This window comes from Ictidomys tridecemlineatus, chromosome 6 (genome assembly GCF_052094955.1).
Source record: "Ictidomys tridecemlineatus isolate mIctTri1 chromosome 6, mIctTri1.hap1, whole genome shotgun sequence".
NCBI lineage: Eukaryota > Metazoa > Chordata > Mammalia > Rodentia > Sciuridae > Ictidomys > Ictidomys tridecemlineatus.
Window position 1 is genome coordinate 107,336,590 of NC_135482.1, and position 27,930 is coordinate 107,364,519.

Here is a 27,930-nt window from a genome sequence, read left to right on the forward strand (position 1 = left end):
GGCAGGTGGAGGAGGGAGGGGTGCAGAACTATGATGTGGGCAAGGCTGCAGTGGGGACTTGGCCCAGGCATGAGTGAGAAAGCAGAGGGTCGGGGCAACAGCCTGAGACCTCTTGGCCCCTTATGATCCACAAGGGGCCTCCTCTGAAAGAGAAGCAGCCCTGGACACAGTTTCTTCCTGCCACTAGCCTTTATTTTGAAGCACCGGAGTCGAGATGTGAAAACACTGTTGGTTAATTATAAAGTCATGGGTCCACAGGCATTTCTGATCCTTTGTTTTTCCTTGGCCCTGATTTGGAGACTTACCCCATACTTACCCCATCTCTGACCTGTAGTCCTGGTGGAGTTAGGGATGGGGTAAGGGTGTCATTCAGCACATTATTATTTTTATTTTTAAATTGAATATACTGTTTGATCTTTTTCCCTTTTCTGAGTCAAAAATGTCACAAGCATTGTGACAATGCACTGGCATTGATGCTCCTTCTCCACTTTGCATTTTCTCCTCCTGTGTGGCTCTGATGGTGGCTGCCAGTGCACTGACTCTGTACCCTTCCTTTATCTTCTCAGCTAACCAGGTCGTCTCCCCTCAGAAACTATTGACCTATCTTGTGGTAAGTGATGCTGGGATGAATATTCTTGCCTCCATCTATTCATCCACACACCATCACTCATCTGTCTGTCCATCCATCTAGTCATCCCTAAATAGTTTGAGAACTACTCTATTCTAAGTGTTATGCTGGATATGGAATAAAGAGGTAAGGCCAAGGATCATGGCAGTCCCTGGGAGATGCAGTCTTGGCCAAGAGCATGGAAGAGGGAACTGGAGCTTAAGTGGTAGGACATGGAGCCTGGGAACTGAAGATGCAAAATGCCTGACCTGACTCCTCTGTGGCTCAATGGCAAACCTATTTCTGTTGACCTTGGATAAGTGCACATGCCTTTCTGGATGTCATTTTTCTCAATAAGTGCGTTTTGTATCCATGTCTGCTCACCACTGTGACAGACATTATGAATATTTGGAGGGATGGAGGGACCAGATATAGACCTGCCTTTGAGGTGTTCACAGTTGTAATGAGGGAGACAAATGACAATAATCTAGTCATTACAGATCAGTGTAATAAGTGTATCAACAGGAACCTACAGATTCAGTGGGGTCTTAGCAGAGTAATGGGCCAATTTGGCCCCCAGGAGTCATGGCAGAAGAGATTTTATTTGAGGGCATTTTGGAGAACATGTTCAACAAGTGGGGAAGGTCTCAGCTTCAGATATACCCTTCTGTGGTTTTATTTAATTTTCTTCCTTCTCTTAAATTTTTTTCTCTGCCTCCTGTTTGCTTTTCTTGTTTCTCAGTTGCTTTCCCTGAAGCCTTACAGAGAAAAGGAGTTTGGTGTGAGCTCCTTAAGGCTCTTATATGCCTTGCATCCTATCACTTCCCTGCATCCTGTTATCAACTCAGATGTGGGCCAGGTTTGGAAGAAGGAGATACCCCAGATGTTGCAGATCCTGGATGGTGAGGGGTGTGCTGGGAGTGTGGAGGGATGGAGCTGGGGCAGTGGGGGAAACTCCAGAAGGGTCTGAGTCACAAGGAATAGGAAGGATCTGGTTAGGGTTGAGGAAGTGTGAGAATAGCTGCTTTTCGCCTAATTGATGTTATGTGTGATGCAAATTCTAGTTCAGAGTTCTGTATCTCTAGAGTTCCAGAGTGACTACTGCTCCTTCATGTTGGTGGAGGGTTAGGGGAGAGTGTGACAGGCTTTCAGACAGACCCAGGTTTGCATGCTTGAAAGACCCCTGATTGTGTGTCCTGACCAGCTATGGGTGTCTGACCTTTGGGATGTCACCCATCTGTTGGGGCCTCATGAAGTGGGCTAGCAGTTGTCTTGCTGGGTTGTAGTGAGTGTGAGACGAGAGGTAGAATGTTCTGATGTTGGCACTTTTTTCCCCGACTGGGGCCTTCTGATCTGGTGGGCACCATTACTGTCATCTTTTCCAGATAATACTGAGAAGACCCTGAATCAGAAGGAGTGGGAGGAAAGACTCCTCCATGTGAGGCCCTCCCTGAGAGACACCTCTCTCCACCCAGTGAGGTTCCCTCTTCAGCATCCTAGGGGAGGAGAGGATCTGGGAACACCATGGCTAAGGCTACAATCGTGGAACCTCCATGACCAAGGGAACCTTTGTCTGGCCATTCATGCTGCCTGGTCTCCATATTGGAGCCTCTGATGATACTCTTAAGCCCTGACCCACTTTTCATGTCCCCACAAGGCCCAACCTTTGGTGAAGAGCAAGGAAAGACCCCTGATTGTGTGTCCTTGGGCAAGTCATTTAGCCTCCCCTAGACTACTGCCTCTTCATCTGCAACCTGGACATGATCATTGCTATTTCACACAGTTCAATAGGATGATAAAGGAGAGGGCCTTGTGACCTGGAAGGGCCTGCTTCATATATGACTTGTCATGACCATTATTTTAGTGTTGTTCTTGAGTCCTCGATCAAGCCAGACCCCATTTTTAATTTTTCTCTCTGTGTTTCCAGAGAGTGCCCTTGACTCTTGGTTTTGTCTCACCCCACTTCTATGAGGCAGAAAAACTTACCCACCTTTCCTTGTGGCTCTCTTTTCCCTTCCTCTTTCTCAGTTTTCAGGTCAGTCATTAGTGGCCATCAATGATGATGACTGGCTGGAAAAACTCGCCAAAACCATCTTGGAGAAGATAAATTACTTTAATGATGAGGAGGAGAAGGTAGGTATGTGTGTGTGATTGGGGTGAGAGTTGTAAGGGAAGCAGGTGGGGGTGTGGGGGTAGGGGAGGAGCCTGGTGGGAAGGGCTATAGAAATGCTCAAGAAGGGTAGGTCTTGGGAGCAAGAGTAAAGTGGTATCCCTGAGTCCCGAAGAACTGAGGAATGGGGAAGATCACCCTGGAATGGCAATAGCATGAAAGTATCTCACATTTGCTTAGTGTTTTAGGCTTTATTTTCTGTTATCTTAATGGAACCTCCCAGCAATTCTGAACAGAATAGAGATGGTACTTGGGTGCAATGGAAAGATTATTGACCATAGAGTCAAACTTAAGCAAGTTAATTCAAACTATTTGAGGATGCAGCACATGGCTTGAGGACTGTGCTTGGTGTTAGGATCCACAGCTGATTGAGATAGTGGGGCACCTTTCCCTTATGGTGCTTGGGTCTGCGATGGCAAAGGCCTGGGTCCTGACTCTGGCTGGCTGTTTGAAGTGTTCTGGGTATCATGTGTCTTAACCTGTTTAATCTAACTCGCCCACTTGGGAAATGGCAAAAATAACCTCTACATCCTAGGAGGATTGATAAAGAGCAAACATGGGGTTCCTGAGAAGATACTTTGTTATCTCAAAAGGCTAAACAACCCAGAATCCAGGGGTTTTATAGTCCTAAGCAGATTGTTGTACAACTGGCATTTGAATCTAAGTTCTTTGATTTTTGATTTTGTTTTCCTCTCCCTGAGCAATACTTTATTTCAGCTTAGGAGTCTCCAGACAAGACACCTGCCTCACTTCCAGGACCCTAAGTATTGGCAAATATTTACAAAGCACCTACAAGGTGCACTGCATTGTGGATGGTGGCTCAGGGATGCAACATGACACGAGCAGGAATTCTTATCTTACAAATTTAGTTACTAGAAATATGTACTAGGTACCCACAATGCAGCAAGCCCTGTTAGGCCCAGATTCCTCATGTGAAAGACAGGTCCTGTCTTTAGGAAACCATGTCTACTTGAGGGATTGATCTGCAGAGGGGAGTGAATGTGTGGCCTATGAAGAGGGACAAAGCAGCTTTCCTGGAGATGATCCACAATCTTGATTTCCTTGTGGTTGTCCCAGGTATTTTTTAGTTGGTGTATTACAATTATAGATAGCAGTGGATTTTGTAGTCACATATTTGCACATATGCATAATATAAAATATAATTTGTTCACTTTCATTAGGGTTAGTCCCAGGTTTAGCACTGAAAGCCCAGGAAAGGCCTTGGTCCTGGGCAAACTGGGAAGATGGGCCACCTTGCAGAGGAAGATGAGTAGTAATTGCCAACTAAAATCAGTGCCTTAAGTTAGGTGATAGAAGCAGAGACTGAGGTGTTAAGAGTCTTGTGTAAGTGATCTATCATGTTGGTGGGAATTGTACCCTTGGGAGAAGCTGGAGTAGAGTTCAGGAAGCTAGATGGGGAAGGACAGAAGCCCTACAAGGACCTGGTCCAGCCTCATGGAAAGTCTTTGGTATAAATTGCATTGCAGAGTCTTTCCTGCCTAGAGGCAAGCAAGGGGGCTTTGTGCCTTGGTCCCTGCCTGTCTCTCTGCTCTTAGCTTCAGGCTTCCATGGTTAGGAGGAGACTATATAAGAAGACGGAGGAATGCAACTCCAAGGCTCTACTGGGCACAGAGGCCCATATTAACCTTGGGAATGATGGGAGAAGTCTACATGCAGAAACTGGCCTGCAGCCAGTCACAGGGAAAGTGCTCTCAAGGGAGCCAACAGCACAGGATAGAGTGGGGAAGAGGTTCTGGCAAGACATTCAGGCATCAAGGAGGACATCTGCATGCATGCTGTTCAGGCTCTGCATAGGCACTGGTGACCAACAAGATAGACAATGCATCTGAGCTTTATTCTGGGCAGAGATCTGTGTTGGGGAGAGACAGGAATAAACCAAGCAAATACATGAGCAGGATTGCTAGTGACTGATGAGATTCTTAAGGAAATGAAGAGTATGGTGCACTGGAGGGGACCTTAAGGGGAGGTCATGGAAGGCTTGGGGCTAACATGAGTGAAAGAAGAATGAGACAGCATTTTAAAGAGTAGGGGAAGAGTGTACAGATAGAAAAAAATAGGAAATGCAAAGACACGAAGGTGGAAAGTAGAGGAGCACATAAATATGGGTATCCAAAGTGAATAGGGCAACCTAGTAAGCAAGGATAAAGATCATTGGATTGTATAGGAGGGAGGAAGAAATACTATGTAAACATACCTACTGGGCTGGGGATATAGCTCAGTTAGTAGAGTGCTTGCCTTGCATGCACAAGTTCTTGGGTTCAATTCCCAGCAGCACATACAAGCACACACAGACACAAGAAAAGAAAGAAAGAAAACATACCTTCCATTATGCAATTTTGATTTAAACATGCAAATTTAAGGAACTGTATTCCCCACATGGAAGTGGGAAGTTTGTGGATCAGGGAGTTTCTTAAGATGGGATGCTCCCTTCCCTAAGAGACTGATAAATGAGATATACAACTTTTCTTCCCTTCAGCTTTAGCTCCTGTACTATGAGACTGCTATCTTATCCATACTTGCACCCTGACCCTGAGGACCAAGAAGGCTGGTGGGGAGGTTGGGAGAGAAGGGGAGAATGGTTTGGCTGACAATTCTTGTCTCTGAAATGACTGTTCCCTGGGTTACTCCAACTTCATTCCAAACTTTGATGACTTGCCCTCCCATCCATCGCAGGCTTTCCTATATAAATTCTTTGGCTTCACCCTGCGGACCTCAAGGAATCTTCAGCTGGTGAAGACCATGCTCTCATCCATCCTGAACAGTGCCCATGAGGAACTGCAGGAGAGAGAGGTGAGGCAGAGGACCCTGGCAAAAGGGGAACACTTTTCATTTTAGAGAGGAAAAGCCAGACTACCTGAGTTGCAATCTCAGTCGTGCTCCTTACTAGGTGTGTGCCTTTGGGTAAATGGCCAAATCTCTCTGTTCCTCTGTAAAATGAGGCGATGGTACCTTCCTCCTAAGATATTTTTGTAAAAGCTTTTTGTTTTGAAATAATTTCATATTTGCAGAAAATTTATCAAAGAAAACCAAACAATAGTATAAAGAATTTCTATATATATCCTTCTTTCAGATTTCCCAAAGTGTAACATTTTCCTTTGTATTATCATCTGTCTCTTTTCCTCATATATATGTATTTATACACATACATATTTAATCATTTCAGGGAATTGTGTGATGCTCATTTACCTCTAAATACTTCAGTGTATATTACCTACAAACAAAAATTTTCTCAGATACAGTCACAGTGAAAAATCAAAAATCAGGAAATTAACATTGCTATAGTATCATTATTTAATTTTTAGACCCAATTCAAAAATTGCCAATTGTTCCACCAATATTATTATTTTTTTCCTTTCTTTCTTTTTTTTGGGGGAGGGGTCTCCCTAAAATACTGAGGATGTCCTTGTGATTCTCCTGCCTCAGCCTCCCCAGTTGCTTCACAGAGTAACCTTAATAAGAGCTCATGGTGGTGGTTGAGACTACTGCTGCTTGGGCTGATGGGGATAGTGTAGTTGGAGGGAAGCAGGTCTTCCCACAGGATAATTTTCCCCAAGCTGAGAGTGGAGAGAGAAAAGAACTTTGGGGCATGTCTGGAGAGCAGTCGTTTTCTGGTTGCACTGGAATGCAGAGTTCTTTGACAGGGAAGTGAAAGTTATCCTCTGCCAATACTTGGGAACAGAAAGGATGCAGGGAATAAAGATAAGAGCAAGGTGAACGCCTCAGATGGTTCCTGGGTTTCTGGTGTCCCAAGTTGGGAGATTCGTAGTATTTTTGGTGGGAGTGAGGAATTCAGGAGAAAATGAGGGAGCAAACTGATGTAGTTGACTTTTGACAGAAGGCGTTGGGGTCCCCATGGTATAGCCAGATAGGAGGATCTAGTAGCCTAGGAGACAATGGATCTCTGATCTGGGCTGGACATCTGGATTTGGGAGCCATTATACTTCCCTGTGTGTAAGATGGGGATGATAATGTCTACATCAAAGCCTTAGTGTGAGGACCATTGAGATAACATGGGTAAGGCTGGCACAAACTTAAGTACAGATATGGGCAAATGAGCATGGATGACAATGACCATGATGAGTAGAAGCTGATAGCTAAAGGAGGACCTGAGAAGAGAGACTCAAGAGAACCCTTTCAATATGCTCAAGTAGTCCTTGTTTCATAACTAGGAAAAAATTTTCCTTTATCTGTTTGGAGGTCAATGGTCTATACATCTCAATAATTCTTTTCTGGGGCAAGGGTTCCTGATCTCTGTTTCCCATTCTGCCTCCTCTTAATGGTGGCTCCACCTATAGTAAGAGCAAAATAACTAGCTGGTTGGTAAATAGTTGGCATCTGTATCTCTATATTGGTAGTGATCCTTGTGAGTGAGATCTAGGGAAAGCAAACACTTAAATCAAAAGAGTCTGCCATGAGACAAAGGGATTTGAATTAGATTGTGACCCCACAACTGACCAGTCACCCCATTAAATCAATGTGGCCTCTTCCAACCTCTAGATAGCAACAAATTAAATGAGAGGGACTAAGTACCCATGCAGTGGGATCTCTTAAGGATCCATCTAGAAATAACTCGTAGAGGGGTCAGTGCTAGTTGAAAGTTGTTCAGACTCCTTCTCTGCACTGCCAACAAGGGAAGTAGGATGGAACAGCCTGGCCCGAGAAGTGCTTACTCAGTCCATCACTCTGCATAGCTTCTGCAGGAGCCAGGGAGCTGGACACAGACTGAGCAGAGAATGCTTGCAATTTGTGAGAAGTGAGATCTCAAATCCAAGTGGCAAAGCAGTTTTGGTCTTAGTAGAGGAAAGGAGAGCAGTCAGGATTGCTTAGGTTGTTGGGAGGAATGGTGAGAAGTTGTCTGTGCCTAGAGGGACTGTTCCCCTGATTGTGGTTGCAGTCTGCATGGGCCCTGTCCTGGAGGGAAGCTTCCTGGATATCTAGTGGCATATAGGGATGGTTTCCAGATTGTGGCAGCAGCCTGTAGAAGGCCATGATGAGAAGTTGCCTGAGTAACCTAGGAAGCTTAAAGGAAAGGGTGCCCAGATCATTACCATAGCCAGTAGAAGGTCAGTCAAAGCAGAAATTTGCCTGGGTCCAAGGCAGCAGAGAGTGATGGCTTCTTGCTTGACTGGGCTCCCAGCCTGACCCATGGTGGCAACTGGTGAGTGTTAGGGCACTGTTTGGGACACTGGCTGGACCATGCCTCAGTCATTGAGCAGAGGGAATCAACACTTACCATTCACAATCTGGGGCAGGAGAAGTTGGAACCCAGGTGAACCAGCTGAATATCTTTACTCAGTACTAAAGACAGTATCTCAGTGAGCTATGTTGGCCAAGAAGAATGTGTCTACATCACAGATCACCTGTACAGAATCCACAACTGCAGGACCTATGCTTATAGATGGCCACCAGTCTCTACCACGAAAAGGATCCTGTGAGAGAGGAATGGGTACATAGTGACCCACAGTAATCAGGAAAGCCAAGAACTCTGCATCCTGAACTACTGTACACAATAGAAATAATCAACAGACACTGCACCCTCTGAGTAGCAAGCCACAGGTCCCTGAGCTGTCAAACCAGAACTAGCTGGTGGGAGGTCCACAGCAACTATGAGAATGGCCCCTGTGTCCCAGTATCTGTGGAGGGATCCAGCGCCAAAGACTGACAGATGTCTTCTAAATGTGCCAAATCCTAATGAAATCCAAAGCCAGATTCAAAAAGAATTTTCTTAACTTTTTTTTTTTGGTGGGGAAGGAGTTATTAGGGATAGAATTCAGGGGCACTCAGCCACTGAGCCACATCCCCAGCCCTATTTTGTATTTTATTTAGAGACAGGGTCTCGCTGAGTTGCTGAATGCCTCACCATTGCTGAGGCTGGCTTTGAACTCTTAAGAGAAAAAAAGCTCACAAAGGGGTCCCTTGTTTAAAAGAAGAAGTTATAACCATCCCAATAGATGGGCAAGCAATATGAAAAAGCAAGAGTAAAAACTTTCCCAAACAGCACGACATGACACACTATTGACTTTGTTGACACCACAGTGGAGAAATGTCAGAGAAAGAATTTACAAATTTCACAGTTAAATTGTTCAGAGAGCTAAAAGAAGACATAAGGGGTAAAATTAGAAAATACAGGAAGTGAAAGATCACTTTAATAGAGATTTTGAAACAGAACCAAATAGAAAATTCAGTGGAAAGCATCACTAATAGATCAGACCATTTTTATTATTTATTTATTTATTTATTTTTATTGGTTGTTCACAACATTACAAAGCTCTTGACATATCATATTTCATACATTAGATTGAAGTGGGTTATGAACTCCCATTGTTACCCCAAATGCAGATTGCAGAATCACATCGGTTACACATCCACAATTTTACATAATGCCCTATTAGTAATTGTTGTATTCTGCTACCTTTACTATCCTCTACTATCCCCCCTCCCCTTCCCTCACATCTTCTCTCTCTACCCCATCTACTGTAATTCATTTCTCTCCTTGTTTATTTTCCCATTCCCCTCACAATCTCTTATATGTAATTTTGTATAACAATGAGGGTCTCCCTCCATTTACATGCAATTTCCCTTTTCTCTCCCTTTCCCTCCCATCTCATGTCTCTGTTTAATGTTAATCTTTTCTTCCTGCTCTTCCTCCCTGCTCTGTTCATAGTTGCTCTCATTATATCAAAGAAGACATTTGGTATTTGTTTTTTAGGGATTGGCTAGCTTCACTAAGCATAATCTGCTCTAGTGCCATCCATTTCCCTGCAAATTCCATGATTTTGTCATTTTTAAGTGCTGCGTAATATTCCATGGTGTATAAATGCCACATTTTTTTTATCCATTCATCTATTGAAGGGCATCTGGGTTGGTTCCACAATCTAGCTATTGTGAATTGTGCTGCTATGAACATTGATGTGGCAGTATCCCTGTAGCATGCTCTTTTAAGGTCTTCAGGGAATAGTCCAAGAAGGGCAATAGCAGGGATCAGACCATTTTTAAATTGAAAAATGACAGCTGAATGCATTACAATTCATACAATTACACATATATACCATAATTTTTCATATCTCTGTTTGTATATAAAGTATGTTGACACCCAATTCGTGTCTTCATACATGTACTTTTGATAATTATGTCCATCACATTCCTCCATCCTTGCCGATCCCCTGCCCCTCCCTTTCCTTCCCACCCCTCTCCCCTATCTAGAATTCATCTATACCTCCCATGCTCTCCCTCCCTACCCCACTATGAATTAGCCTCGTTATATCAGAGAAAACATTCGGCATTTTTTTTTTTTGGGATTGGCTAACTTCACTTAGCATTATCTTCTTCAAAGCCATCCATTTACCTGCAAATGCCATGATTTTATTCTCTTTTAATGCTGAGTAAAATTCCATTGTGTATATATGCTACATTTTTTTTATCCATTCATCCACTGAAGGGCATCTAGGTTGGTTCCACAGTTTAGCTATTGTGAATTGTGCTGCCATAAACATCGATGTGGCTGTGTACCTGTAGTATGCTGTTTTTAAGTCCTTTGGGTATAGTCTGAGGAAAGGGATAGCTGGTCAATCTGGGAATAGAACCACCATTTGACCCAGCTATCCCTTTCCTCAGACTATACCCAAAGGACTTAAAGGTGGTTCTATTCCCAGATTTCCAAGAATAGATCAGACCATTTTGAAAGTATATTTTCAAAGTCTTGGATGAGACAAAGCATATAATCATTTTTTATATTTATTTATATTTTACTGTTTCTGAATGATCATAGGGATAAAGATTGCAAGTGTCTCTTTTTTTTTGGTACTGGGGACTGAAGTCAGGGGCACTCAACCACAGAGCTGCATCCCAGCTCTATTTTCTATTTTATTTAGAGACAAGGTCTCATTGAGTTGCTTAGCACCTCACCATTGCTGAGGCTGGCTTTGAACTCATGATCTTCCTGTCTCAGCCTCCTGAGCCACTAGGATTACAGGCATGTGCCACCATGCTCAGCCCAACCAAGATTTTTGTACCCAACAAAATTATGAAATAAAACCTCCCACAGAGACTAAAAACAATACATAATTGTAAAGTCTGTAGTACAAACCCTACTTGATTAAATATTTCATGAAGAAGAAATGAAAAATAAAAATGAAGACCAGTATAGGAATAAATTATACTTGAAGAATCATCAAAGGAAATCAAATCTAAATTAAATATTTGAAATAAATAAAAATGGCAGGAAATAAAAATCATATCTATAATAACATTGAATGTAAATGATCTAAACTCTAATCAAAAGACATAGATTAGCAGGTTGGATTAAAATTAAAGAAAGACCCAACAATATGTTGTTTGCAGGAGACTCACTGACAAAGACTGAAGGTGAAAGATGGGAAAAGATACCATGCAAATGGTAGCTGAAAGAAAGTAGGGGTAGCTACTTTCACATCAAACAAAGTGGACTTCAAGCCAAAATTAATCAGAAGAGACAAGAGGTCACTTCATACTGGTTCAGGGAATCGTCCAACAATAGGTATAATAATTGTAAATATTTATGCCTCAAACAGTAGAGCATCTACATACATAAAACAAACCATTCAACACACCTCTCATTACTAAATAGATCATCCAAATATAAACCAAGATTCTTCAGAACTAAAAAAATCCTACTAATCAAATGGACCTAATAGACATCTATAAAATATTTCATTCATCAATGACTAAACTTATTTTCAGCAGGGCATGAAATAATTTCTAAAATAGATCAGAATTTAGGTCACAAAACAAATCTTAGCAAATACAGAAAAATAGAGATAATTCCTTACATCCTATCAGATCATAATGGAATGAAATTAGAAATCAATGACAAGATGAAAAACAGAAATCACTGTAACAATAGGAGGTTAAATAATACACCTTTGAATGATGAATGGGTAGCAGAAGAAATCAGGAGAGAAATTTTAAAAATTGAGAATAGTTATACAACATATTAAAATGGCACTATGAAGGCAGTTCTAAGTGGAAAGTTCATAGCATTGAGTTCATACATTAAAAAAAAAACAAATAATCTAACATTACACCTCAAAACCCTAGAAAAAGAAGAAAAAACAAACACCCAAATCAGTAGAAGATAGGAAATAATTAAAATTAGAGCTGAAATCAATAAAATTGAGAATAAAAAATACAGAGTTGGTTTTTTGAAAGGATAAACAAGATTGATAAACACCCATGGGCTGGGGTTGTGGCTCAGTGATAGAGCACTTGCCTAACATGTGCAAGGCCCTGAGTTCGCTTCTCAGCACCACATAAAAATAAATAAATAAATAAAAGTATGGTGTTCAACTACAACTAAAAAATAAAACATAAAAATATTTAAAAAATTGTTAAAACCCAAACTAATCAACAAAATTAGAGATGAAAAAGGACTCTGTTGAAATCCAAAGGATCATCAGAGACAACTGTGAATTTTTTACTCCAATAAGCTAGAAAATCTTGAAGATCTGGACAAATTCCATGATCTACCCAAATTGAACTGGGAGGATACAGAAAACAGATGCTTCACATCTATCAAAAGCCTGAAAACAAAGAAAAGCTCAGTAATGGGCAGATTCTCAGCTAGTTCTACCAGACCTTTAAAGAACAACTAATACTAATCCTCCTCAAATTATTATGAAATGGAAAAGGAGGGAACACTTCCAAATTCATTCTATGAAGCCATTAACTCCCTGATACCAATACCAGACAAAGACACATCAAGGAAAGAAAATTTCAAACCAATATCCTTGATGAACATAGATACAACAACATACAGACAACAACAACAACAACAAAACATTTAAAAGATAGTGTACTATGATCAAGTAGGTTTCATTCCAGGATGCAAGATTGGTTCAATGTATGCAAATAAATAAATGCAAATCAATAAATCTACCACATAAATAGACTTATGGACAAGAATCACCTGATTATCTCAATAAATGCAGAAAAAGGATTTGAAAGTACAGTACCAATTCATATTTAAAACTCTAGAGAAATTAGATATGGAAGGAATTTAACATTGTAAAGGCTATAGACAACAAACCCCCAAACCAACAACATACTGAATGGAGAAAACTGAAAGCATTTTCTCCAAAAACAGTGTCTCCAAAGACACTCTTACCACTCCTATTCAACATAGTCCTTGAAAGGAATTAAGAGCATATAAATAGGAAAAGAAGAGCTCAAATTGTCTGTTTGCAGATGACATCCTATATTTAGAAGATCCAAAAAACACTACCAGAAGATGTCTAGAGGTGATAAATTTAGTAAAGTAACAGGATACAAGATCATAATAAACCAATCACTTTCCTATACTCTATGAGTCTGCTGAAAAAAGAAATCAGGAAAACAATCCTATTTACAATAACTTAAAAAAAATCTAAGGAGGCGAAGGACCTCTACAATGAAAATTATAGAACACTGGAGAAAGAAATTGAAGACCTTAGAAGATGGAAAGAAGTCCTGCGTTCTTGGATAGACAAACTAATATTGTCAAAATGGCCATATTACCAAAGGTATCATACAAATGCAATGCAGTCCCCACCAAAATATCAATTACATCTTCCCTGCACTAGAAAAAGCAATTTTAAAACAAGAGACCCCAAATAGTCAAAGCAATCCTGAGCAAAAAGAGCAATGCTGGAGGCATCACAATGTAGGACCTCAAAATATACTACAGAGCGGTAGTAATAAAAGCAGCATAGTCCTGGCACCAAAACAGACATGAAGACCAATTAAATAGAACAGGGTACACAGAGACAAACCCATATAAATAGTTATTTGATATTAGACAAAGGTACCAAAAACATATATTGGAGAAAAGATAACCTTTTCAACAGATGGTGCTGGGAAAACAGGAAATCCATATGCAGAAGAATGAAACTTGACCTCTGCACAGAAGTCAACTCAAAGTAGATCAAAGACCTGGAAATTAAACTAGGAACTCTACAACTGCTAGAAGAAAATGTAGGCCCAAATTAAAAAGCTTCTGCACAGCAAAGGAAACAATGAAGAGAGAGCCTACAGAATGGGAGATCTTCATTACCTGCTCATTAGATAGGGCATTAATATCAAGAACATATAAAGAAATAAAAAATACCAAAAACTCCCAAATAACCCAATTAATAAATGAACAAAAGAACTAAACAGACACTTCTCAAAAGAATAAATACAAATGGTTGATAAATATATGAAAAAAATGTTCAACATCTCTAGCAATTAGAAAAATGCCAATTAAAACTCCAGACAATTATAAAGAATACAAATGCTATTAAGTGTTGGTGAGGATGTAGGGAGAAAAGTACACTCATACATTGTTGGTGAGAGCTCACATTTTAGTGCAACTGTTTTGGAAAGCAGTATGGAGATTCTTTAAAAACTAGGAATGGAACCACCATATGACCTAGCTATGCTGCTCCTTGGTATATATCCAAAAGATCTTAAATCAGCATAGTATAGTGATGCAGCCACATCGATGTTTATAACAGCACAATTCACAATAGTCAAGCTTTGAAAGCAATCTACGTGCCTTTCAACAGAAGAATGGATAAAGAAAATATCACACACACACACACACACACCCATACACACACAATGGAGTATTACTCAGCAATGCGGAAGAATGACATTATGGCATTTGCTGGTAAATAGATGGAACTGAAAACTATCATGCTCAGTGAAATAAGCCAGACTCAAAAAGTCAAAGGTAGAATGTTTTCTGTGATACTCAGAAATAAGGGGAAAAAAGGTAAAGGAAAAAGGGGAGATTCCATCAAAATAAAAGATAAATAGAGTAGCTGAAAAGGATTGAGGGGGAGGGGGGAGAGATGGGATAAGGGAAGAACAGTGGAACGAATCTGACCTGATTTTCCTATGTACATATAGGAATGTACCACAGTGAATCTCACCATGATGTATAGAGGAAAGGGAACAGGGTAGGGAGAAGAGAGAAAAGGGAACTTTTTGGGACTGAATTAGAGCAAATTATATTCCATGCTTTTATAATTATGTCAAGATGAATCATAATGTCATATATATGGTGGCATACCCTGAAATCCAAGTGATGCAGGAGGTTGAGGAAGAAGGATAACAAGTTCAAGGTCAGCCTCAGCAGCTTAGTAAGACTCTCAGCAACTTAGCTAAACCTCCTGTCTCAAAAGAACTGGGGATATAGTTCAGTGGCAAAGCACCCCTAGATTCAATTCCCAGTACTAATAAATATGTACATATATACAGTTCCTGGCACAGACTTCCCAGGCTTTCCTTCAAATTTCTGGTTCTGAGTTACATGGTCAGTTCCCAGATAAATGCTTCCAGCTACACTATTTCCTCTTATTTGTCTTACCACTGTGTTACATACAAAGCATCCAGAATCCACTTTCTCCTCTCTTCTTTTCCCTCTGCCCATTCTGATTGGAGTGACTGCTGTTTTGTACTCTCCTACATGAGTCTGGCATTCTCTGAAAGCATTGTCTATAAGGTTTCCCACTTCCATTTTCTCTAATTAGCTACTAATCCTGTTGATAATGTACCTCAAGTTTGTACTTCTCTTCTATTCCCAACTTAAACTAACCCTTCTCTGACTTACTAGTGCATAGAAGTTTCCTCTCCAGTTGCTTTTCTTCCTTTTGGTACCAGGGATTGAACCCAGGGGTGCTTAACTACTGAGCGATATCCCCAGCATGTTTTTGTATTTTATTTAGAGACGGGTCCTCACTGAGTTGCTTAGTGCCTTGCCATTGCTGAGGCTGGCTTTGAACTTGCAATCCTCCTGACTCAGCCTCCTGAGCCACTGGGATTACAGGTGTGCACCTGTCTGGCTCTAATTGCTTTTTAAATCACTTCTTGCTACAATGTTTGGCTCTCTGTCTGGATTTTGAACAGTGCAAGTCCAAAGGACCACATTTCCCTTCCCTCTCCCTTTCTCTCTCTCTAAATTTCTGATTCTAGAGAAGCACAGTAGAGGTGCTCAGCACATGGTAATTGTGGCATGTCCCTGCTTTAGGGCATTGCTGTGGCGCTTGGCATCGTGTCCTTGGGACATCTGAAGATAACTCTGGATGAGCTGAAGGAATATAGTACTACACTCATGGACCAAGACACATCATCCATTCTCAAATTGATGAAGGTGATGACATTCCCATGGGCTCTACCAGCATCCCGCATCACCACAATTTCTCTACTTCTACCCTGCCTTGTGATTCAACTATAAAGCCTGTATTTAACCTTAGGGAAGTTTTATCTTCTCTGTCCTTTTCTTTGCTCTCTTATGTCCATGTCTCAGGATCTGCTATCACCACTCATCCCCCCACTCCACCAAGTTGACCCTTCTACAGCTCTGTCTTCCCTTTGGGGCCCTCTGCACAATCTTTTCCTCTCTTGGCCTCAGTGTCCACATGAAGCAAGAGGACAAGGTTAAGAGAAGGCAAGTTTCCCTTTTCCCCTACAGGAATATCAGCAAAGGGAGTGGGGGCTGGTATGCAGCACCATCTACTTAAGCTATGGCAAGATTATCTTAGAGAGCAAGGGAGCCATCTTCCATCATTTGGATAATATCCTGGCCTCAGTCCTACAGCACTACCACAACTGCATTGTGGAAAAGGTACTTCTTGATTCCTGTCCTTCACCCACATCCTGTCCCTTCCTTTCTTTTCTCTTCCCCCGCAAGGAACCTTTGCTTGGCTTACAGTGTTACTCAGTGGGTGGGGCTCTTATTGCTGTTTTGTTTCCATTTCAATCGTTTCATATTCCTTTATCCTGCCACTGAGAAACTACTGACTAGAGGAGAGTGTAGTCATTTTAGGATGGTTGCAAACTGTCTCCTTCCCCACTGACATGCTGTGTGGCATGCCTGTGGGCTTCTCCCTGCCCTTTCCTTTGAAGGGAAGAATAATGCCTAATTTTCCAACACAGTCATGGAAAGAAGCATTTAGTGGGGTTCCTATCTTTGTTGTTTGTCTAGAGTGTGTGTCTCTAGGCTAGAGACAAGCACTTCCCATTCCCTGTCCATCTACCATCCAGCTGGACAACCTGAATATTGAAGACAATATTCAGTGGAAAGACATTCCCTTGAGAGAGAAGAATACTATGCTATTGAAAAATTTAAGAGTTTTATGAAGAGGGAGCTGTTTCAGGGGGCTGGTGTGAGGGTGGCCCTTTCCTTCTATGGGGTTGTCACAGGCTTTGCCTCTTCTTAGCTGCACTCAAGAGAACATGCAGGGACTCAGTCTAGGGGAGGCTATGAATGCTTAGCTCCTTATGCCCAGATTGCAGATGGGTCTCCCAGGGCCCAGGACAATTCCTGTCGTTATTAGGGGTAGTCTGTTTGCATGCTGCTTTGTTTAGGATAACAACGTGAAGGTGGATTTCTTGAATGCTCTATCCCGTGTGACAGTCATCCTGAGCAACCTGTCCATCACCTTGCAACATGACATTCCCCAAAAAATAGAAATTATATCCTTCATGGTGGTAAGTAGCACTCAAGGAAAATGGGGGTAGAGGCAGGAGAGGAAGGTGTATGGGTCCCCAGGAAACTACTGGAAGGCTCCTTCGCTAGACCTGGAAGATAGTAGCCCAGTTTCTTTCTCCTACTTTCATCTTAACCTTTCTTGTCCTCCAGGTAGGGGTGAGTACTGTGGGAAGGCTGGGAAATAGGGAGAGGTGCTGTCCATCAGAATCTGGTTGTTGGAAATCCCTGAGGGTTCTAGGTCCAACCCTCTTGTGAGTATGGCCCAGGGTGGAGGAGGAAGAGAATGGTAAGAAAAAGTACTCATGATCCTTTTGGTCTCTGTGGGTGGGGGGTGGTTGTCACAGGAGCTAATCAGGGAGGAGCCAGTGAACTGTGTCTCCAGCTCCATTAGACGGACGGCCATGAACATCATCACTGACTTCAGGTAACAGTGTTCCATCTGTTCTTTATTTTTTGATTCCTTGACTCTTTCTTGACTTGATTTCATCTCTTTAACCCTCCTTACCCCTCTCTCATTTTCTGTGGTGGCTTCCAGTATAGGGGTCCTCTGGAAGTAGTAGACATCTACCAGACAATGTCATTTTCTTTTGTTAGGATTTTTTGGGGAGGGATTTTCTGAGCACCTGGCAGAGAGTGCCGCTTCCTTTCTACAGGTATTTGCTGTCATTTCTGCCCCAGACTTCCTTTGCTTTCTGGGCTGTCCCTAACTAAACACTTCTAGGTCTATTCCTGACCTTTCAGTTCCCTCAGAACATCTGGGGGACAGAAAAGTGTGTTATCCCAAATCATCAGGTGCCCTTGCCTCTGTCAGGCATGCTTTCTGTCTATGCTTCACTTTCCACTTCCTGATCCTCTTTACCTTATCATTTCTTCCCTTTTCCTCTTCCAGTTACCTCTTCTTCTGGTATCTCTTGATTCCTTCTCCTGCCTGACCCTGTTTCTACCATCTCTCTCTGTATTATTATACCTTTTCTCCTTCAGCTGTCATTCCTGACATTCAGTGGTTGCATCTTTGCTTCATCCTGGATCTTAGGAATTTCAAGCCTCTCTTAGAACCAGAAAACACAGTAGAGGTGCTTCAAACATGCTTCAAGAGTGTGCTGTCCCTGCCATCCTCCAACGTCATACGGAAAGAAGCATCTAGTCCCAAGGAGGGCCAGGCCAATGTGGTAATTAACTTTTTGTTGCTTGTTATTTCTTTTTTATTTTCAAAAGGATGAGAGTATAGACTTTGGCATTTTATGAAAAAAATCTGCCTTTAATAAAACAAAATTACTGAAAAGAAGACCTCTTATGAAGAAGAGATTAGAGGTCAGGCAGCCTGAACTCTACCCATGAGAGTTACTTTCACTTTTGGGTCACTCATTATTCACCTTTTATTAAAAGGCCCAAAGGTGAATACTTGCTTGGTTCTTCCCTTTATAACTGTCATATGATTGAAACCAGGCTGGATGGTTCACATATAATTTACTAAAAACCCTTAGATAAATAAGTTCCTGGGAATCTCAGTAATAAGAGATCTGAGTTCATTTCCTATAGGGCTTTTGAGGGAGAAAGGGCTCAGTATTTAAATTTGCATTTTTGTTCCACTCCTAGGAACTCTGTTGTAGTCTTTGATTATTCTTTCATCTTGACTGGCTAGTCTTATTTTATTGATGCCATGGTCTTTTGAATTTTGGAGTGATAGTAAGAATGTGTGTGTGTGTGTGTGTGTGTGTGTGTGTGTGTGTGTGTGTGTATGTTTTTCAGGGCTAAGAATGGAACTGAGGGCTTCACACATGCTAGGCAAGCACTCTCCTACAAAGCTACATGCCCAGTCAATTTTTTTTTTTTTGGTACCAGGGATTGAACCTAGGGGCACCTTACCACTGAGCCACATTTCAACCCTTTATAATATTTTATTTAGGGCTAGGTCTTGCCTAGGGCCTTGCCATTGCTGAGGCAGGCTTTGAACTCAAAATCCACCTGCCTCAGCCTCCTGAGCCACTGGTATTACAGGTGTGCATCACTGCACCCGACTGATGAGAATTTTTTTCAAAAGAAAGTTTTCCTGAATTATAGTGGTTTCCTTTAGGATCAGTTGGTCTGTTTGTTTACGTTAGCCTTTTTTTTTTAAAAAAAAAAACTTCCTCTGCCTCTCTCCTATATGGCTCCTGAGACCAAATCCCATGAGTTCTTACTTGTTTTTTTTTCAAGGAAGAGAATATCTGAAGTATATATTTAGATAACTTCTAAAATTAAATAGTACATGAGAGTTAACATTAATAATCCTTTAGACATCTGAAAATAATATCCTTTTCTCATGTTTGTTTTGGCAGGGTATAAAGATTCTGGTTTGTAAATTATTTTAGATAGAAATAATTTACCTTCATTTTTGAATTAATGTTTTAATTGTATAAATTTATGAGTCTTCTCATCAAATGTTCAAGGATCCTTCTTAGTTCATATTTCCTTTAGTTCTCAAGGAATAACTGGTATATATGAGATGTGCCATGGACTTCCCCAAGTGATCTTCCCATAAGGCTTTCCTCATGTACTTCTGGTTAGGGTGGGGAGGGCATTTTGACTAGGCTTACCTGCTCAAGACTGACTAGGAATCCCAGATGCCCAGTAGGAATGGCTTTAATCTGGAGGTAGATTTCTTTTTAATACTTCATTACACAGAGAGCTGCCTTTCCTTCTCATTTCTCCTCTTGTTCATTTTGGAGGTATACAACTATCTTGTAAGAAGCCTTTGGAGGTTGATAACCTACTTTCTTCACTAAGTTTTGGCTTAGAGGCAGAATTAGTATTTCTGGTCAGAGCCACTGAGTCCACTACAGAGCAAGAAGGAGTAACTGTCCCAGTTTTTGTGAATCAGTTACCCTGCAGACTGGTAGTCTGGCTCTCTTTCCCCTGGAGCCAGCTGGCCTCCTGGACCCTGCAGAATGAGGTAGCACCCCCTGCCAGCAGAGGCCCAGAAGGAGCTTAGCATGGAGAACAGGGAGCGGAGGAATTCCAGGGTAGGCTGTGATATCAGAGAGCTTCCAGCCCACTAGGAGTAACTGCATACCAGGCTGATGTGTGCTCTTGTGCATATGGCAAAGGAATTATCCAAGTTGCAGGAAGTGGCACTTGGAAATGTGGGTAAACTTGTGGGGCAGAACTGAGCAAGTAAAGCTTCCTGAGGAAAAAGAGTGTCAACTGGAAGTTAGAGGAGCTGATAGCTCTGCAATGCTCTGAGTCCCTCTTCCCTCCTCAGGAACTATTCAGGGAGACCTTACAATCTCTTCGAAGAGTAATGGAAGCACTCGTCACTGAGAAGGCCACTCAGATCCATGTCTGCTTGCAGGTCAGTGGGAAGGAACCCTTGAATGTTGATGTCTTTGTTCCTAGGGGTACCTTATAATGTACCTTAACTGTCTAGCTTCAAAGGGCTAAAAACTCCAAGTCAAGTTGCTGGCAAGGTTGGCTTCTACTGGAGGTGCCAACAGAGAATCTGTTTCATGTCTCTCTCCTGGCTTCTGGTTTCCTGGCAATCGTAGGTATCCCTTGACTTTGAACACATATCTTTCTAATCTCTGCCTCTAACCTTCATTCGCAGAGCAGGTTCTCTCTCTCTCTCTCTCTCATTTTATGTGTGTGTTGTGTGTGTGTGTGTGTGTGTGTTGTGTGTGTGTGTGTGTGTGTGTGTGAGTGTGTGTGTATGTACGCTTGTACGTGTATGTTCTTTTAATAAGGACAGCAATCACTTCAACTTGATCACATTTGCAAATACCCTATGTCCAGATAAGGTCACAGTCTGAAGTCTAGGTAGACATGAATTTTGTCAAGCCATTTGAGTTGGGAACAGAATAGCCAGGGGTGGGCGCAGTATAAGAGGTAGAACCAAGGAGGAAGGTTGGGTGTAGAGTGTTAGAGGGAAGGCAGGGATCAGGGCTAGGGTCCAAATGATGTTAGTCTGCCTGTGGAGGAGAAACTTCCTTCCTCCCTTTTACCCACTACCAGAACCATTTTCTCAACCAGCTGCTCTCTGCTCCTTCATATAAAGGTTAGAAGTACGGGCTCCGGCTTTCATATATGCAGTTCCAGATTCTGGTCCTGTTGTTAGATATATGGCCCTGGAGAGTTATTTGTCTTGACCTCTGTTTTCTCTGAGATGAAAACTATACAAGTCATTTTGGTAACCAAGTGAGACCATGTTTTGGCTCAAAGGAATGAAGTGCGAGTTCAAGTAATTTTTATCTATTTTTGAATTTGATTGTTTGTCTTTTTTATTAATATGACTTACTTGATGTTAATATCATTGTGATACTTTGGCCTTCTTTTGAATATTCTATTCCCCATTCTCCTATGAAGCTTAGGTTCTTTTTTGTTGTCAGAATATAGAAACTAAGGGGGTATTGTCATAATATTTTGTTAAAAGTTATTTGAGGTAATTATTTCTCTGTGTTTATAGTGGCAAATTGACAGAATTTTGATTTATTTGTTTTAAACTTCAGGGTTTCTTTTTTATATAATTGAAGATTTTGATTATGTAAAGATTTATAAAATAAATTATGTAAATTAAAGATTTATATAATTAAAAGATTTCATGACTTTCAAATGAAGACTTATTTGGAATAGTCTTCCCTGGGCTGACTTCCCTTGGCCCAGGTCTCCTCCACCCCAATCCGTTCCCCTTGTTTGTAGTGAGGGGCATGGGGATGGGGTTTCTGAGATTTATGACTAGTAGTGGTCCTTCTAGAAGTTCTTTCTGGTTGGATTTTTAAGAGGGCCACTGCAGGGGGGATTCCTTCTAGTTTAATTTAGAGCTGTCTGGGTGTGGGAAGATGCCATTGTGATTTGTTTGCTGTTGGGCTCCATAATATGGCTGCCCCTGAAGGCTTTCTTTTCCAATTTGGTTTTAAGTTGTTTGTGCTGTTTTAAGCAGTCTTATGCACTTCAAATTTTGTCTGTCTTTACAACAGTTTTTAAGTGGGTGAGCTTAAGAGAATATCTACTCTCCCGCCCTGTCTTTCTCTCTTTATTGCCCCTCTCCCCTTATCCAAAGGACAGGGTTAGGGCACTCTGAGTTCTGTTTCCTCTTCTGGTAACCTATTTTGCAGTCTTTCCAGGTCTCAGTCTATGAAGTATCAAATTTTAGAGCATTTATTTTGTCACCCAGTTCTCAATTTTGCTTTTAGTTGCTGCCTCCTTTCTGTGTTTTGAGGAGATTTGGAGTTGCTACCTACCTCACTTCTGCCATCTTCCTGAATCTACAGTGGGGAGATTTCCAGCATCTAGATTGGGAAAATATTGGGGCCTGAGAAAATGAAGGTTTCTGTTGCCAGACTCACATATAGAAGTCAGGCTCTCAGAAGTATGGCTGTGATACTTTGTGGAAACCAGACTCCAAGTTGCCTTTCTGGGTTCTGGAATGTAGCTAATCAGACCTCTCCTTCCATTCTCTTCTCCCTGTAGGTACTGAACACGTGGCTTAACTCCCTGAAGGACAGTGAGCGGGAACGGGCCATGTGGTGTGCTGCTCGTATTCTTGGCTTCACTGCGAAAATGAATAACTTTGAAGTGAGTGGGTACCTGCCCTGGAGCCTGGGCCATGGTGCTCCCTCTGATTACCTCTATGCTAAATTTCATCTTATCATCTGGCCTCAGTCACCAGCCTTACCTTCTGTCTCCTGACTCCTTATTGTACTCTCTGTAGAGCACCATCTTGTTTTCTCCTTTCTCCCTGTTTCCTTTCCTCACCAGCATCTGTTGTTTTTTCTTCCTCCACCAATTCATTTCCATTCTACCTGGTTCACTCTGCATCTTTCAACAAGTAATCACTGAATGCTTACCTGGATGTCAGGCACCATGCCTAGGCGTTCCAGTGGATGTCTAGTTCTCTGTCCTCTTGAATATTACAGTCCACTGAAAGAGAGAGGTGTGCATAGAACAGACTGAAATAGAAGGTGATGATGGGTACATAAATCAAATGTAGTGGGGGAAAAATACCAAAACACAAATGATTGAGAGGAATTAAGGTAGGTTTTATAGAAGAGGAAGCAATTTAGCCAGGCATGAAAAATGAGTGGGATGTCAAGAGGCAAACAATAGGGAAGAATCTAAGATTATTCCAAAACTGTGACCTTGTATAGTGTTATAGCCCCAATTCATCTGTCAATTTCATTCATGTCATATGTATGTGTGTGTACATAATCCACACACACATATATGTATGTGAATATGGATATGTGTGTGTGTGTATATATATATATATACACACACACACACATATATATATACACACACACACACACACACATATATACACACATATATGTCTGTCTCATATTTTTCATATATATGCTGGAAATGGAACCCAGGACCTTGTCATGCTAAACAAACACTCTACCACTGAGTTATACCTTCAATTCATGTCCATTTCACCTAGTCTCTGGCATATGGATCTCTTCTTCCTAGTCATTTTCCTGGGATAACCCAGACTAAAGGAATGGCTGGGTTAACTGTGACTTTCAACTCTCCTACCTAGGTAGAAATTCAGTTTACCTGGCTGGGGTGCCTGGTAAGGCTGCTGGCCATACGTTGTCAGGACCCAGTGGACAACATCTGCTTCTTGTCTGCCCAGGCTGTCTACAACCTCTACTGTATCCTCCAGCAGCAAAAGCGTATGGGGAGCCTTCTCTCCCCACTCCTGCTCCAGCCTCCCACTTAGGCCTAGCCATCCCCACTTGCTCTGTTCCTGAAGAGAGAAAGCCAAGAATTCACCTGAGTTCCTAACTGAAAAACCTGCTCCAATATTTGCAGATATTTTGCCCCTCTTTGGATAAACTAACTGCTTGGGAAACAGTTCTTTTCCACCAGTTTCTACCCAATTCTGTGTCTGTCTGACACAGGCAAAGTAGGGATTTATTTGACCTTAGTTCTTAGCATTCCTTGTTTTAATGTCCATTCCTCTTTCCCAGCCCCATGGGACATGCATCTCTCAAAGATGGCTGTTTAATTCAGTGTTTGGGGTTAGACTGGGATCCCTGAAAGGTGGGAAAGGGGAGCTTAAGAAATCTTCTTGGCATCTGAGAGGTGGAATTGGGTTTCTTTGTTTCAGAGGTGACAAGGAAAAAACAAGGCTTGTGGGAAGAAGAGCACAAAAATGAGGTCTATAGTGCCAATGTATTCTATAACAACACCTATAGAATTGCCAAGGTAAGCAGGGGAGCAGAGACAAATCAGAAGAGCTGTGGCTCTCACTTACATTGTACTATAAACCCCTTGGGTAGGACTCTCATCCCACTTACCTTCTTTCTCAGTTGCTGGATGTAAATGTTTTATTTGGGGGAAATTGCCTATGCAGTGTAAGGCACAGTTCTGGGAGCAACAACATGCTTTCCTTGGAGCATCATGGATACTAATTCTTCTTGATTGCTCATATCCCAGAAGCGTTTATTTTGATACTTTGTAAACAATGTGTATGCCCAATGCAAACATGGAACAGATGTCACTAATGATGTGACCTCCAGCCTCTCACTGCCACTGCTGAGTCTCTGCAGCCTCTACCTCTGAGTCCCACATTGCCTGGAGTTCACTGTTTTCTCCTTCAGATCCCCAAAGACTCTGTTTCCAGTTTAAGTGTCCTCTAGGAGCTGGGCAAGTAATACAGGCCAAGGATAAAAGTGCATCTTGCTCCCAAGCGGGGTTCTCCCTTGTTCCATGACCAGGAAGGACATCCCAAGACCTATCAGGCAGGAGGCCTGCCCAGACTGATGTCCTCGTTTCAGGCATTTGCAGAGTACTTCACCCAGATCCAGCTCACCAACCTTGTGCTGACAGCCGTGAATGACCTAACTGACAGTGAGTCCAAGGTGTCTCTGGCTGCAGCCCAGCTAATGAGTGCAGTTATGAAAGAACGGGGAAGAGACATGCTAAAGGTAGTGTGGAGCTGTGGCAGGCTCCTGAAAACAGGAACCCTGGCTTCTTTCCTTTCTCTGTTATTAACTAGCTAAAGGGCCTCACGCAAATCCCCCCTCCTCCTCCCTTTTTTTTTTTTTTTTTTTTGGCTTAGTTCACTCACCTACAACTTGTATCCTTGGACTGGATTTTTCCCTCTGGTTCCCGTGAGCTCTGCTTCCTCTCTTGGACAGGTGGCTTCTGGCTCCACAGTTAACAACAGAGATGTATACAGGTGTAGGCATATGGAGGACTCAATAGTAGAAAGAAATACAGTTGGGAGCATTTACCTTGGTTCCCTGTAGTAATGGACTGCAAAATAGCAAGTTTGTGGAATGATTCTGACATTTGAATTTTTTTTTAGGCTATCATGTACAAATGGGAAGGTTTTGCATATAAATCTGTTTCCTTCTTTATTGAAAAGGACTTTAAAATGAGGTCACCTGGGTCACTGTTCCTTCTATATAGACTTTATAGGGATGCATGGACTATACTAAAAGGGTTTTCCAGAGGCCATGTATTAGGGACCTGAGGAACAGGGTAGAGCCTGTGGTCCCACTACTGCCAATGCCAACCATTGCTGCAATTTTGGGGGTCAAAACCTGGGATAGGAACACTGAAGTGTCCCTAGGGCTTTTGCCTTTCCCCTAGAGGGTCTGGTCCCTCCTGAGTAAACAAGGAACCTCCTCTGTAGGCTCCTCTGTAGGCTTTGGGGTTGTGGGCAGGCATCTGGATTGGTACTTCTGAACTTCATTCTGTGGCACCTGCTGGTATGGCCCCTGGCAGAGTACTGGCAAGATTACAACAAAGGACCCCTTGAATTTGGGGAAACTTAAATTGGTAGGGGACAAAAGCTGAAAGGAAGGAGTTAGGGAGACTTTTGGTTCTCCCTGCAGATCGAGGAGATTGTGGAGTGCATTCTTGAACGGCTCAACTCTCAGCTGGAGCCCAGCACAAAGGAGGAAACCCTACAGGCCATGAGCTCACTAGCAGGCAGCAACACCCACACCGTGGTGCCCATGCTGCTCAACAAACCCCTGCCTTGGGATAGGTACCTCTTCATCGTCCAGGCGCACAGTCTTCTGCTCAGTAGATCTTCTCCCCATCCACCTCAAACACAACAAAAATCACCCCTCTAGGGTGCTTTCTGTCTCCCTCCTTTCTGTTTTGTCCCAGTCATGTTCTTTGGCCTGTCTACTTGGGTCTCACTCCCTCCAGTCCCTGAGAACTGGTGGTTTTTCATGGGCCTGGTAATAAACTAGTCCTAGGAGCATGATCACCAGGGCCTGTGACATAGCTTTCCCTGGGTCCTACAGAACCCAACTGGCCCTGTGGAAGTCATTTGGCACCCAGCAAGAAACGACAATAAATGTTCTGCAGCTGCTTATGGGCATCTTGGAGAAGACCTACACCAGAGAAGAACGGAAGGAGATGTCCTTCCAGCCTGTGGCGGTCAGTGCAAAGGAAGGGAGGGGGTCCTGGACTTAGTGTTCTAGGAACCTGTGGGCAGAGCTGAAGACCCAAGGGCTTGGCCTGAGTGGCCAAGCAGGCTTTGGGGAAGAGCAAAGAGAAGAGTGTTAACATTGGAATCATTGATGCACTTCGGCCTCCTTTTTGTATATTTATACCAAGGACTGGAGAAAGGCAGGACAAGGAAATTGACATGCAAGGATAAACAGCTTTTTTTGTACCCTGATTTTATGCTGGGATCATTTTGCTGAAGGCCTAATGTGGGCACGGGGGAATGGAAGATAGGCATTTGGTCATAAATTGGGACAGACAAAAGTTTGCCCTAATTTATCTTCTGCTGAATGGATTACCTCTCATTTTCCCTTACTGTGTTTCTTCTTCCCTGTGTCTTTCCCTCCCTCCCTTCCTCTTTTTGTTCTTTTATGAAGATATGGGGTCTTGCTATGTTGCCCTGTCTTACCCTAAAATCCTGGGCTCAAGCAATACTCCTGCCTCAGCTTCCCAGTTAGCTGGGACCATAGGTGTACCTTATTACCTTTCATTTTCTAATGTCAGATGAACAGAAAAGAAAGTAGATTGTATATGTATTGTCCCCTCATTTCTCTAGGGAGGAGTATTGGTTTCCAAACTGAATCAGAGTGCTGTATGGCTGTGGGGTAGGGCAGAGTTGCAACCTGGGCTTTCCAAGGGAGAGTCTGAGTGGTGGTGGCCCAGGGTTGGCCATTTGCCTTCCCCTTCCCAGGTAGCATGTGCCTTATGTGAGATGCTCTCAGAGACCATATGCCAGGAGGCTGTTCAGGAGCTATACCCACGACTATTGCTGTCTGTGCTGTGCCACCTCTACTGGGTGATTGAGCAACGTTCCCCACAGAAGATGGTGGTTTACACCAAGGAGGGGTCTCCAGGTGGCAAGAGCAAGCCTTTTGACCCCACTGGGTAAGCCTAATCTCCAAGTGATGGAGCACTGAAACTAACCAGTTTCTGAGAGCCCTGCTAATCCCTTTGAGAGGACGAGAGCAGTAGAGGGGGGAGATAGACCATGGTGTGGGTGCTGGAGCATGCACTCTTGTACTGACTCACACAACAGTTCATGCCCATGAACCAGTCACTGCACACGAAGAGATTCAGTTTAGATGGCAAGTGATGGGATAAGACTGTCATTTTCTTCGTGTGAGTTGGGCCATTTCAATCAGTCTTGGCTTTGTGTGCCAGCTGTGTCATCTTGTACAAGTCATCACTAAAACTCAG

At 42.4% G+C, this 27,930-nt stretch overlaps 1 protein-coding gene across 1 annotated transcript; it reads left to right on the plus strand.

Moving 5' to 3' along the window:
• The first annotated feature begins 25 nt into the window (after positions 1-25).
• LOC120888382 (maestro heat-like repeat-containing protein family member 1) lies at positions 26-27,771 on the plus strand. Its single transcript, XM_078015410.1, has 13 exons — positions 26-2,740; positions 5,472-5,588; positions 15,823-15,945; positions 16,267-16,419; positions 17,163-17,285; positions 17,631-17,710; positions 18,320-18,455; positions 20,528-20,617; positions 22,729-22,833; positions 24,374-24,471; positions 25,044-25,193; positions 26,109-26,263; positions 26,529-27,771. Exons 2-10 carry the CDS (start codon positions 5,538-5,540, stop codon positions 24,377-24,379), a joined length of 867 nt encoding a protein of 288 aa, XP_077871536.1. The 5' UTR covers positions 26-2,740; positions 5,472-5,537; the 3' UTR covers positions 24,380-24,471; positions 25,044-25,193; positions 26,109-26,263; positions 26,529-27,771.
• Positions 27,772-27,930: the final 159 nt, after the last annotated feature.